This window comes from Periplaneta americana, chromosome 6, assembly GCF_040183065.1.
Source record: "Periplaneta americana isolate PAMFEO1 chromosome 6, P.americana_PAMFEO1_priV1, whole genome shotgun sequence".
NCBI classification, from domain to species: Eukaryota; Metazoa; Arthropoda; class Insecta; order Blattodea; family Blattidae; genus Periplaneta; species Periplaneta americana.
Genome location: NC_091122.1, coordinates 90,031,947 through 90,044,331, shown reverse-complemented (window position 1 = coordinate 90,044,331; position 12,385 = coordinate 90,031,947). Strand labels below are relative to the sequence as shown.

Sequence of the window (12,385 nt, the reverse complement as noted above, 5' to 3'; positions counted from 1 at the left end):
ACTGGGCCTATGAATACAGTTGGAATATTTATTTAGTATATAAACTTATCGCACATACGTGAATATAATAAACGTGTAAATGTTTGTTTTCTACTTAGATTCCTGTTTACCGCGGCGCCTCTCGTTCAATTTTAGTGACTCCGCATATAGAGGACTTCTACGGAGCTGATGGACTGGGAGATTTCGTATATCCGGACCCTCCGAAGCCAGAGGATTATCTGAATAAAGAACACGCAGCCGTTGCCCTTGTACGCCTCGTAGCACAATATCCAAGTATGTGACATCATTCTACTCATTTCTAATAGAATCTCATGTGTGAAATACATAAATGACTCATTGTCGGCTCTGCTGTATGTGTATATTTGACAATAAAACGGAACAACCATATGAGAAAATTCACTATGGGCTATATCAGGCATGTGAACCGCGGGCAATTCTGCCTTTAAACGAGGTGTAACAATGACGTAGAATCTCTTTTAAGTGTATGCCTTCCTGCGATTTTGTAAGCGGAAGGTCTCTAAATAGAGTCCTTGTCATAGGATACAATATGCCCGCGCTTCACATCCTTGAGCTATACAATATTCTCAATGATTAAGTATGTGCTCATACAAATTTCCTCTGTGCTTATACAAATTTTGTTTTTACATTGTTTTGCAGAACAAATCACACTTTTATGCTTGGGACCCTTGACGAACGTTGCTCTTGCAATCCGCTTAGATCCATTTTTTATTACAAATCTGAAACAACTCGTCATACTTGGTGGAAGTACTGAAGGTACAGTAATTACTATATCGTAAAACTAACATATATTATGTTTTAAATACTTTACAATATTAACAATATACCAGTACTTATGTTATGTTGATAGGCGTAATACAGTGTGTTCGAAAAGTCACTGTACACTTCCACCCTGGACTTATAATAACTTAGATGTTAAAAGTGATGACAACGAACATCAGTACAAGCCACCGGCGTAGCTCAGTCGGTTAAGGCGCTTGCCTGACTGTCTGAAGTTGCGCTCGGGCGCGGGTTCGATCCCCACTTGGGCTTATTACCTGGTTGGGTTTTTTTCCGAAGTTTCCCTCAACCGTAAGGTGAATGCCAGGTAATCTATGGCGAATCCTCGTCCTCATCTCGCCAATCACCAATCTCATCGACGCTAAATAACCTCGTAGTTGATACAGCGTCGTTAAATAACTAACTTAAAAAAACATCAATACAGATCTGGATCCGTTTTATTTTATCTTCAAACACTCTCATGAGTTATTGCAGCTTGCATTTCATCACGTGCTTGAGCGATCTTTATGCACGGTACATTTTTGTGCTCGCCATAGATAAAAGTCTGGTAGTGTCAGGTCTGAAGAGCGTGGGGGTCATACTGATGATGTGTTCTCCAAAAATCTCAGTCACAAGTTATTATAAAGGTCTATCAGCTGTGTGTGTAGTGGCATTGTCTTATGGGAACCCTGCGTACTTGATTTATCTTCTCCAAATTGGTGAATTAAATTGTACAGAATGTCAGAACAATAACGTTCACCACTGATTGTTTCATTAAAAAAAGTAAGACCAACAATATGACTTCCGTAAATGCCAACTCCAACTTTCTAATCATGTAGTGGTGTGACATGACCTAAGTTCTGAGGATTTTCCGGCGACCATAATCGTGTGTTGTGAAATGATGTAGCCGGAAAGATAAGTTTATTTTTTATTTATTTTAGTAGGTTATTTTACGACGCTTTATCAACATCTTAGGTTATTTAGCGTCTGAATGAGATGAAGGTGATAATGCCGGTGAAATGAGTCCGGGGTTCAACGCCGAAAGTTACCCAGCATTTGCACATATTGGGTTGAGGGAAAACCTCGGAAAAACCTCAACCAGGTAACTTTCCCCGACCGGAAATCGAACCCGGGCCACCTGGTTTCGCGACCATAAGCGCTAACCGTTACTCCTCAGATGTGGACGGAAAGATTAAACCAGACCTCATTCGTGTAAAAGTAACGTCAGGCATATTAATGTCTTTCGAATAAATGTTGAAACCATTTTCAGTAACTCATTCGCTTTTCGAGATCAGCCGCTTTCAATTCTTGTACTGTCAGTTTCATCTGTTTTCAATCGGCTTTATACGCTGTTGCAAGACCGATATGTGAGGCACTCAGAATACAAATCAACAGAAACTGTTAGTGAGATATTCATTGTTACAGAAAAAAATCAAATACAAAAATCAGTATCACAATTTTATTTATAAACACAAAATATTCTTTTACCTATCAAAGTGTGGGTCGCGACCTCTCGGGGGGTCGTGTAAGGAACTTGCTGAAGTGGCAAACCTATTTGAAATTTCGACCTGATAATGTTGCTTAGTTTCCTCGTCCTTTAATTTCGGAATATTGAATCTCCTAATATTAACTTGTTGCTCTACTCGCTCGGCTACTGATAGTCTTTCTCTTAATTCTCCAATTATCGAATAATGGTCAGAATTACAGTCTGCCCTCCTGAAGGTTCGAATTTCTATTATACTAGTATGTCTTCATTTATCTATGAAGATGTGATCTATTTGGTTATGTATCAATCTATCTGGAGAAGTCCAAGTATGTATATTATATCCTTATGGGGAAATGTTGAACTTTTGACAATTCAATATTTTGATGTGGCAAAGTTGACTAACCTAACACCATTATCATTACTAGTCACGTGTAGACTCTCTTTTCCAATAGTCGGTTTAAAAATATCCTATCGTCCTACTTTAGAAATGAAATCCCCCAATAAAATTTTCATGTGATATCTAGATAACTGATCAAAAGTGTGTTCCAATTCCTCATAGAAGCTTCCTTTATATAGTCGTCTTTCTCTTCTGTAGAACTAAGATATTGCACCATCTACCTTTAAGTACTAAATATGATAACCTGTCACTGATAAATTTGACCTTTTTTACTGCTGACTTTATTCCTTTATGAACAAAGAATCCTGTTCCTAATTGGTGAAATAAAATTATTGTTTAAACGCAAGATTGCCAACTGATAAAGTTGAAAACAAGTGAGATAATTTTATTCAGGAATGGATGTAGTAGTAGTATTTATTCCATATTTATAAACCCTATTTTACATATAGTATATTAGGGTTATATTTTTAAACTAATCATAACAAATTGAAACTTACAGACTACCATACAATAAATATACACTTGTAAGAGTGTAACATATATAAATTAATTAGATTAATGGATTTAGGAATGGATGTGGTCGTGACTTTGAAATTGTAGAAATTGTCAAAAATCTATAAATCTCTGGCTGGTCCGTACAAGTAGTTAACTTACACTGTGACTTTCCAAAGCTCTTGTAAGCTAGACCAAAGGGCGAATGCTGGTCACGAAAGTTAGGCTTGCTCTTTTATTGATGGGGGAAGATGGGAGGATATAATTCATCTGGTTTGCAGACTTTTCGTGTCTTGTAATAGACAATGTTAAAGTATTTAAACTGTCAAAGCCACTTTTACACCATACACCGTTATCTGTAGAAAGTAACAAACACGGCCAACAAAACAGTTTATTCAGTTTTTTTCGACCCTGCCAACAAATGCGTATTGTTGTATTGAGATGTACTGAACGAGCGCACATATTCTCTATTTTTCTCCTTATGCTGTCTTTTTAAATCTGGGAGCTCTGGACACGGTTTGCCGTTCTTTATAATGTCGGTCTTCTCTTGAATAGTCCTCCGGGAAAATGGATTTGATAATAAAGTTTCAATAACACACATTTCCGAACTCATTGCAACACTTCAAATTAACGTTTAAGAACTAATAATACATGCAGCAGCTAACATATGCATTCCGCTCATAAAATTACATTACACTCTCAAATCACAGCACATTCACTGGTAAAAACTGCTGCCAATCAGTGTTGCCAACTCGATTCTTAAACATCCGCTGTGAAGCCTTGCAGAAACCTCTAAATTGCTATATTGTCAATGTAAAATTATATTATTTTGCCGCTGTGAGTGCTAAAAATACCCGCTAAATCCCTAGATCAGCAATACAAGTTTCATAAATTTTACCCGCTAAACTAACGCCGAAAAACGCTAGATCTAGCGGGAAAACCGCTGAATTGGCGGCAACACTGCTGCTATCTGTGTAACGTTAAATATAGTCGTTGGTGTAGCTCTCGGACCAGAGCTTCATACAGCATATAACAGAAGCATGTGCGACTGAGACGGATTAGGAGGAAGGCACTTGCGCGTGCATCATATTCTCGCTGTTTCTACGTCTTTCCTGTAGCTCCGAGAAACGAGCAAGCGTTGCGATGTTGCGGTGCGCAACCTGCGGATGGTATTATGCCTAGACATTATTACAAAAATCAAAAGAAATTTTAATGTACGTAATCCCATTTTGAGAAATACACATTCTACGAAAATATTGGGCTTGCGCAGCAAGCATAGCATGCCCGGAGAAATCGCCCCTGAGCTAGACTATATCTCAATTTTATTTAATCATGACTTCAGCCAAGATTGAGGTATCTCATTAAGGATGCAGGTAGGATTACCAACTCTCCCGTATTTACTGGGATCTCCCGTATTTGGTCCTAATTTTTAACAGACTTCCTACTCTCGCATTTTTCTTCTCTTAGAGCAATTTTCTCTCTTATTTTTACATGATGTAAAAATTTTCATTCTAAACATTTGATTTTGCCGTGAATAATGATGATTTATGTGATGAATGTTGAGATGCACTAAAATGTACAGTCTTTGAAGAAGGTAGGCTAATGCTTAGGCCTACCAGAAATTAATTTTAGTGCTCACTCGTTTAAAATCAAATCATTTTAATGTTATAAATTTGGAAAAATTTGCGACTTTTATCCTAAACATACCAAGTAATTAGTAATTCTCGTATAAAGAGGGTGTTTCATCTCATGAACAATAAATTGGACAGATGTTCGATACAGGAACATGACGCATCTAATCAAATCAGAACTGCAAACAGCAGTTGATTTCAACTACTGTATTACGTGAGACAAAATCTGTTTCAAAATACTTTAAATGTAAGTCTAGGTGCCAAAGTGTAGAATAAGGTTGTTTCTTAGTAACGGAACTCGATATTTTTTTCATTTTCTATGTGACATTTTGTCGATTCCTTAGTCTCCCGTATTTTCTTAAAAAAAAGTTGGCAACTCTAGATGCAGGGTGATATCTGATAACTAAGATTTTTTTTTTCAAACAGTCCATCATCATAATCACAGCATGTGAATAGCATTTTATAAAATTTACATTTTTGGAATTACGACTATTTCCCCCCACCCCTTTCTGAGGAGGGACCGACGGCTTGGACCGCAGCGTGAGGTTTACTGTGCTGACCTCCTTATTGTTGGATCATTGTTAAAGTCCTTAGAACCGCACGTGATTCACTTCTTGGTACCATCTTATCGATTCAGCTATGACATCCAGGTCTGACAGAGTCCGCGTGAACAGGAATTTCCCTCAGTTTCCCTGTAGATATTCTGAATCCTCCTCAGATCGATGCCATCTGTTCGCAAATCACATACTATGTACTGCTATTGATCTGAAGATCGCATGATTATAAATATCGTGATTTACCATGGTGCCATCTGTCGATTTTGCTACACAGCTCCCAGGTTCGCTGTGAAAGCCTCTCCGTCCCCTTGAGATCTTTGCTGTTCCCTAAGACAGATGATGCCATCTGTATACAAATCACGGTACTACGCCTGCTACATCTCCTGGTCGACCTGAAACTATTAAAGATGATAGATGAAGTTGAATTTAATGAAGCGAAATGAGTCCGAGGTCCGTTACCCAGCAATTCTGGTTCAATTGATTGAGGAAGAAAAGCCTCGGAAAAAACTCCCAACCAGGTAGTCTAACTTGTCCCAACCAGGACACGATCAGACATGCAAACCGTTACTCCACAGCGGTGGACGAGTTCCGACTATAGCCTTGATATAAATATGGACTATTGAAATTGCTAAAACACCAACTATCACGAAGAATATTGCATTTTTTATGAAAATTTAATTCAGATATCAAAGATTTTCAGATCCCTAACGGGGTTTAACCTATGGTTTACATTTGAACTTTTTTCAAACTACACTAGTAAGCCATGCTATAGGACTCTCATACCGTGAAGGTCAAACACTGATGATCCTCCTCCTAAGACAACACGAAATATAACATTAATAACGGATATAAATCTAACTTTGTGATCTCAAATATTTTCGAAATGAAACAAAATATGGAGAACCTACTTGCACAGGAATGTACCACGTTAGGGGCTAACAAAATACAGAATCCAGCAAACTTAGAAAATATTACTTTCGACAAAGCTTTATTATTTTAAATGGAACATTCATGTTTTACCATCGAAATGAAAAGTAGAGGTGAAATTATGGACAACAGCATTTACTAAGCCAAATACCTTCGTAGATAATTCATGGAGGACGTAGGACTGGAAACTTGCTGTCAATGTTGTTTCAGCATGATGGTTGCCGAACACAATTCACGCATGTCAGTAGACGAATAGAGAGTTGTTAACGAAAAGTTTTCAAATCGGTGGATAGGAAGGGCTGGTCTTGTGAGGTGGCCGGCTCGGTTCCCAAAATGACATCATTACATTTTTTGTCTGGGGCGCAGAGAATGACAGAGTGTATTAGGAAGAGCCAACAACAATAGAGAATATGCAACAGCATAGCCTATTACTGAGGCGTTTGCGGCAGTATCTGGGGAAATACTGCATTCTAAGCAATGCCCTCTTGTTCACTGTGCCCAGAAGTGTGTTTACGCAAACGGTAGTAATTTTGAATAATTTCGAGGGAAAAATTGTTCCGGAGCCGGGTATCGAACCCGGGACCTTTGGTTTAACGTACCAACGCTCTACCACTGAGCTACCCGGGAACTCTAACCGACACCGATCCAATTTTTCCCTCTATATCCACAGACCTCAAAGTGGGCTGACAACCGTCAAGCAACCAACTTCGAGTGCACACTGACTCCGTGTGACTTAAATTGTGGTTTTCTGTTAACGAACAGTGACGTGTATTATGCAAATCAAGATTTCAGGTATAACTCCCTGTAAAGTTGATTTGAATAATTTCGTTAACAGAAAACCACAATTTAAGTCACACGGAGTCAGTGTGCACTCGAAGTTGGTTGCTTGACGGTTGTCAGCCCACTTTGAGGTCTGTGGATATAGAGGGAAAAATTGGATCGGTGTCGGTTAGAGTTCCCGGGTAGCTCAGTGGTAGAGCGTTGGTACGTTAAACCAAAGGTCCCGGGTTCGATACCCGGCTCCGGAACAATTTTTCCCTCGAAATTATTCAAATCAACTTTACAAGGAGTTATACCTGAAATCTTGATTTGCACGGTAGTAATTTTGAAAATCTGCTTAAGTGACAAACTTTTATAATAAGATAAGATGTTTATTTCGTTATGATTGTTTTTCAGCGTTTTTTTCTGGATGCAATTTACAAGAATGAACTTTTTTTCTTTTGATCTTCAGATCACTAGTATTTGGTTTATGAAATCGAAACCAATTCCGTTACCCAGAATTTTACCTCCACTTTTCATTTCTTAAGAAAAAAATATACACGTTCCACTTAAAAACAATTCACTTTGTGTTGAAAGTAACATTTTTGAATTTGTTGGATTGTGTATATCCTCTAATTTTGTGAGTCCCTGTGCAAGTAGGTTTTTCTTATTTTGTTTCGTTTCGATAATATTTGAGATCCCAAAGTTAAATGAAGCACCCTGTATATTAGGTGGGAGTTGTACTTATCATCATTATTTTACGAAAACCTAAAACGGCCAACTTTTAGAATTTCTATTCAAGTATTTTATAATCAGAGACAGTGTGGCATGAAGTTGCATAAAATTCACTAAGCAGTGAAGAATTTACTCCAACCCAGCATAGATATTATAGCAGGTTTCCTGATTTAAAAAGGATATTAAATCTCTTGAAGCGAGAGAAAATCCGTACCAATACAAAACAGATTACAGCGTTCTACATTTTTTTTTTTTTCAGGGATTGGTAATGTAATGCCTGGCGTGGAGTTTAATTTCTATGTGGATCCCGAAGCTAACTTCATCGTCTTCGATTCGGTGAACGCAACACGTCATGGTATGAATCCGATAGTTCTGTTACCCTGGGAGTCCATTGTCAAACGCAATATAATACCCATGGTAAGGAATATCCTCACGTATCATACTACTGTAAACTTAGAACATATATCTTCCAACCTTTCACACTATTCTTATTGCACACATGATATATATGAAATAAACTTCTGAACTCCATATAACACAGTTTAGTATATACAGTTGCGAAGCTCAATACTTACTAAATATGCAAACATAGACAGTTGAAATATGCATCCATAGGTAGTTGCTAGCCACCAGGATCGCTACTATCGCCTCATCACAGACTCTTTCCCTAGCAGACGATAAATGTATTGTACTTTTGATATCGTGTTCTTTTGAAAAATTAACACCTTCCTTCCACTATTGAAATACGAAATACATAAGGTTTATATATTATTTTCATAAAGTATATATTATATTTTATAAACTCACCTTCCTGGATCTTTCGGAAGGATATCTCTGACCTATTTTTCTTTGAATTTATAGTGCAACAAACGTCTCCTTGTCCCATATTATTACTCAAATTATTGTATTTTAGCCATTTACAGTTATTACAACCGATAACGAACATTTCACAGTTTACACAACTTTTCACAACAATGCGAAATACGGCACAGTCGATCTAGGCCGTAATATATGTTCGTTCGGGTTTTCTATTTCAGTGTATGGAGCTCAGTGAATTATTATATTATAACTTTATTGCGTATCATAACTAAATTTTATTTAGTGTAATGTGTCCATAAGTTCCCTTTACTTCTTGTTGCATAATATGTTGCAGAAATAATTACAAAACTGTGTTATTTTAATGTGAAGAGAATTTTACATGTTAACATAATCTTTTCGCATCAACATTTTAAGTTTAGAATGGAAGCTATTTTGAGGTTTAATAAAAAATAATTTATATTGTGATTTTAATATAGCACATCTACCTTCCCTGATAAAGACAGAAAATTTATCATACTACTCTTATGAAATTAGTGTACCTACGATTGTTACTTAGTCTCTTAGATAGTAGATAAATACAATAATTCAATACTCAATTGTAGTATTAAAATACAGACAAATTGAATGTGCGGAGTATCATACATGACATTATGCTTAATTATAATGTATAATTGCGAATTTAGGAATATAAGATATAGTAAACATAACCTATAATATTTCCATATGAATGGCAGGGCATTGGAGACCACTAAAATTAGACAGAAAGGGGCAACTGGGACAGTAAACATAAGCTATAATTTCAACATATCTAAATATTCGTGCGGTGCAACTGAAAATTATTGAATCGTGCATAATTGAATGTACAATAATTTCGCAATATTTAATCGAAATAAAGGCAGGTAGGTCTATTACACATACGAACAACGTAATTTTCACACCAAAAATAATATTACACCTTAACTCGCAAGGAATTATGTCTGAAGTGTCTCCTAATCATTGTTTTAAATTTTATTAATGCAATTAGGCTACATTTTAGAAAAATATATGTTATTTTTATGCATTCCAATTAATTTATATGGTTGAAACGCTGCCCTTCGTGATCGGGTTAAGCGAGTCACATGGTCTGCCTTACGGCCTGTATTAGATCACGATGGCAGTGACACAGTCTATTGTTCCTAGTACACACAGCGCTCCAAGCGGCTAGCAACTATCGCGAGGAATGCAAAAAATCAGCCTAAGCTTCGCGACTGTATATACTAGACTGTGGTTATAATGTTAAATATCCTGAATGAAATATATATATATATATATAATTTGAACTGGTAATGGGAATTACGGGAAAACGGCTGAACGGATTTTAATAAATGGCCCCTCATTTTGAAGCTTGGAACCCAAATTTTTTCGGAAAAGTAGTAGTTTTCAGTGAAATGTCAATTTTCCTACATAATTTTTCTATTTTCCAAAATCCATCTGTTGTCAGTTTTGAGAACTAATTTTATTCAATCACGGCCGACTTGATTGAATTTCAGAACAAAACACACACTACAATAAACAATAGGCTATTACACGAAGGCCATAACCTGCAGGATTGCCGACATATTTAGAGCTCAATTCAATTTGTTATTAAAAACTGATTCTGCAGTGTATAATTTTCTGAGTACAGCTGTGTATTGGATATTAAAATCTACGAAACTTGAGGTGGTTTGATGACATTATTACCATTAGAAATTAAATATTATTATAGTTAATATCATGATGCGTCTATTTTTCATTAATTGTTCATAATATTGATGCAATAGTGATGATATCGTCGCCTTACTTCCATAAGGTCGTATGTGCACTTTTCTAAATTTTACAGGAGAACGAATTAAAAGTTCAAATAGCCGTGATAAATCTAATTTTTATCCAATGGACTTGCAATTTCTGTCAATTTTTACTTAATTGGGTACAATTTTATAACCATTTTCACTAATGTGGTAGGTCTGTCCTCCCAAAAAATAAATGAGATACGACCTTTTGGCACAAACATTGCTTACCTTTTTGGACATATGGCCCTGGCATTCTTACGAAAAATTATTATTTTAGCTCACTAAATATCTTTTTATTGAGAAATCAGGTTTGCATTATAATTAGGAATGCCATGATATTTAACTACAGGGACATCATTTTATTTTTACTTCAATTTTTATTGTACCTGAGTTTTTGAATGTACTTCACTCCCACCCCTTCTACTAAGGAAGTTCCAACTCCACACAGAACCAAGACCGCAGATAGTAAGTAGTACTGAGTTACTGAGTATAGTACGTTCCAGAAATATGTTCGCGTTTTCCAGTGACGAAAGAGCTTTCAATATTGAATCATATTTTCGCACAGGTACTATCCGTTTGCCTACGTCGCATCCCGATTTCCCCCACCTGCTTCTGCTCGCCCCTCTGTAATAGCTGGGCTGTCTTTGCTCTTTTCTGAAAACATTAATTTCTCTTAGGAATTGGAAGTTTACGTAATATTATACAGCTGTTTAATTTAACTCAAATAAAAGGGCCTCGTTAAGTAATTAACTGTCACGTGATTTCCTCCCTTTCTACAATCCTGCGGCATAACCACTTGGACGGACAGTAGATAGCATGTCTGAGTAATTTTATATTTTCGGGTCGGGCAGAAGTGAAGATTGAATTTACAGTACGTAGAGTAGGTACAGAATTATTTCAACATGAGTTACTAGTACGAAGGACGAAACTGGCAATTGGAATTAGATGCAATAGTCTATAGTGCGATAATATGCACAAAAGAACTGAAGCCTGTATCGAAATGAACGGCCACCATTTTCAAAATTGTGTTTAAATATTCATATTATGATTATTTTTCAATTTAACTTCTTTCTCTATAGTGTACGCTAATGTGCTGTAGACAGTATAATATACACTGCATAATGAATACGTTCGCATGGATAACTCACTTCGTGAGTAAAAACACTTATTCTTAATACAGTACTGTACTTTGATTAAAGAAAAACCTAATGAAAATTATCAAACTCAAAATCGCGATATTTCCTAGTTTACGTAAATTGATGAACTACTTTTCTTCCTTCCTATACCTAGTAGAGTGATTTGTATTTTACGCCAGTATCATCGAACTCCAGTCTTGGAGAGGGGAGCAAGCGGTGTTTCCGGTTCTCTAAAGGTATAGACAGGTTAATATTAAAAATGTTAGTAAAAATAAAATGATGTCCCTGTATAAACAACATAACTATTATAACTACAATGTATATTAGAAGAAAGTTGTTGACTATCTTTTCACATAAGGTTTTTACTCGTAGTCACTGTCATCCTCTAAATCTGGTTCTGACAATTCGTCGTCCTTCTTGGTTCCCTTCAGTTTCAAATAGAAGTCATGATAGGCTCTTGTATCACACCATCAGTGCAACGCTTTAACAAGTCCTTCAACTTAGCTGCTGTTATTGCAAGTGGAGCCTTGTTCTTCTGATGCACTTCTACGTGTTTGTGTGGACGTCCTCATTGTTTCACAGCACGTGCAGGTAATGTTAAAAATTCAGCATCAGCATGATTTGTCTTTACTTTCATTATCTGTGTCATTTTTACACACCTGTATGGGCTTAATATCCATCCATGAAATGGGTTCACCAGTCGAAGTACTAGATAAATGGTCACTTGTAACGGATTGCTGTAGCTGCTTTAAATCCAGAAAATCTTCACGAGATAAAACATCTACAGTATAATGATATTTGATTCAGGAAGATTTGATGATTGTGGTCCAATCTGTTGGTGTGTAGACAGGTATATTCTTT

The 12,385-nt window shown here is 36.5% G+C and overlaps 2 protein-coding genes across 11 annotated transcripts in view; one reads left to right on the top strand and one right to left on the bottom strand.

Moving 5' to 3' along the window:
* The window catches only part of LOC138701479 (uncharacterized), a 316,721-nt gene that overhangs the window by 141,715 nt on the left and 162,621 nt on the right, over nt 1-12,385 (bottom strand). The gene's annotated exons all lie outside the window — the stretch shown is intronic.
* LOC138701482 (nucleoside hydrolase-like) overlaps nt 1-12,385 on the top strand; it is a 59,493-nt gene that overhangs the window by 29,270 nt on the left and 17,838 nt on the right. Inside the window, exons 3-5 of one of the 2 annotated variants that reach the window (XM_069828393.1) lie at nt 99-273; nt 658-774; nt 8,021-8,178. In XM_069828393.1, coding sequence (XP_069684494.1) covers nt 99-273; nt 658-774; nt 8,021-8,178 — 450 coding nt within the window. The remainder of the gene's footprint in view (nt 1-98; nt 274-657; nt 775-8,020; nt 8,179-12,385) is intronic. The other variant, XM_069828394.1, reaches the window with a different exon arrangement.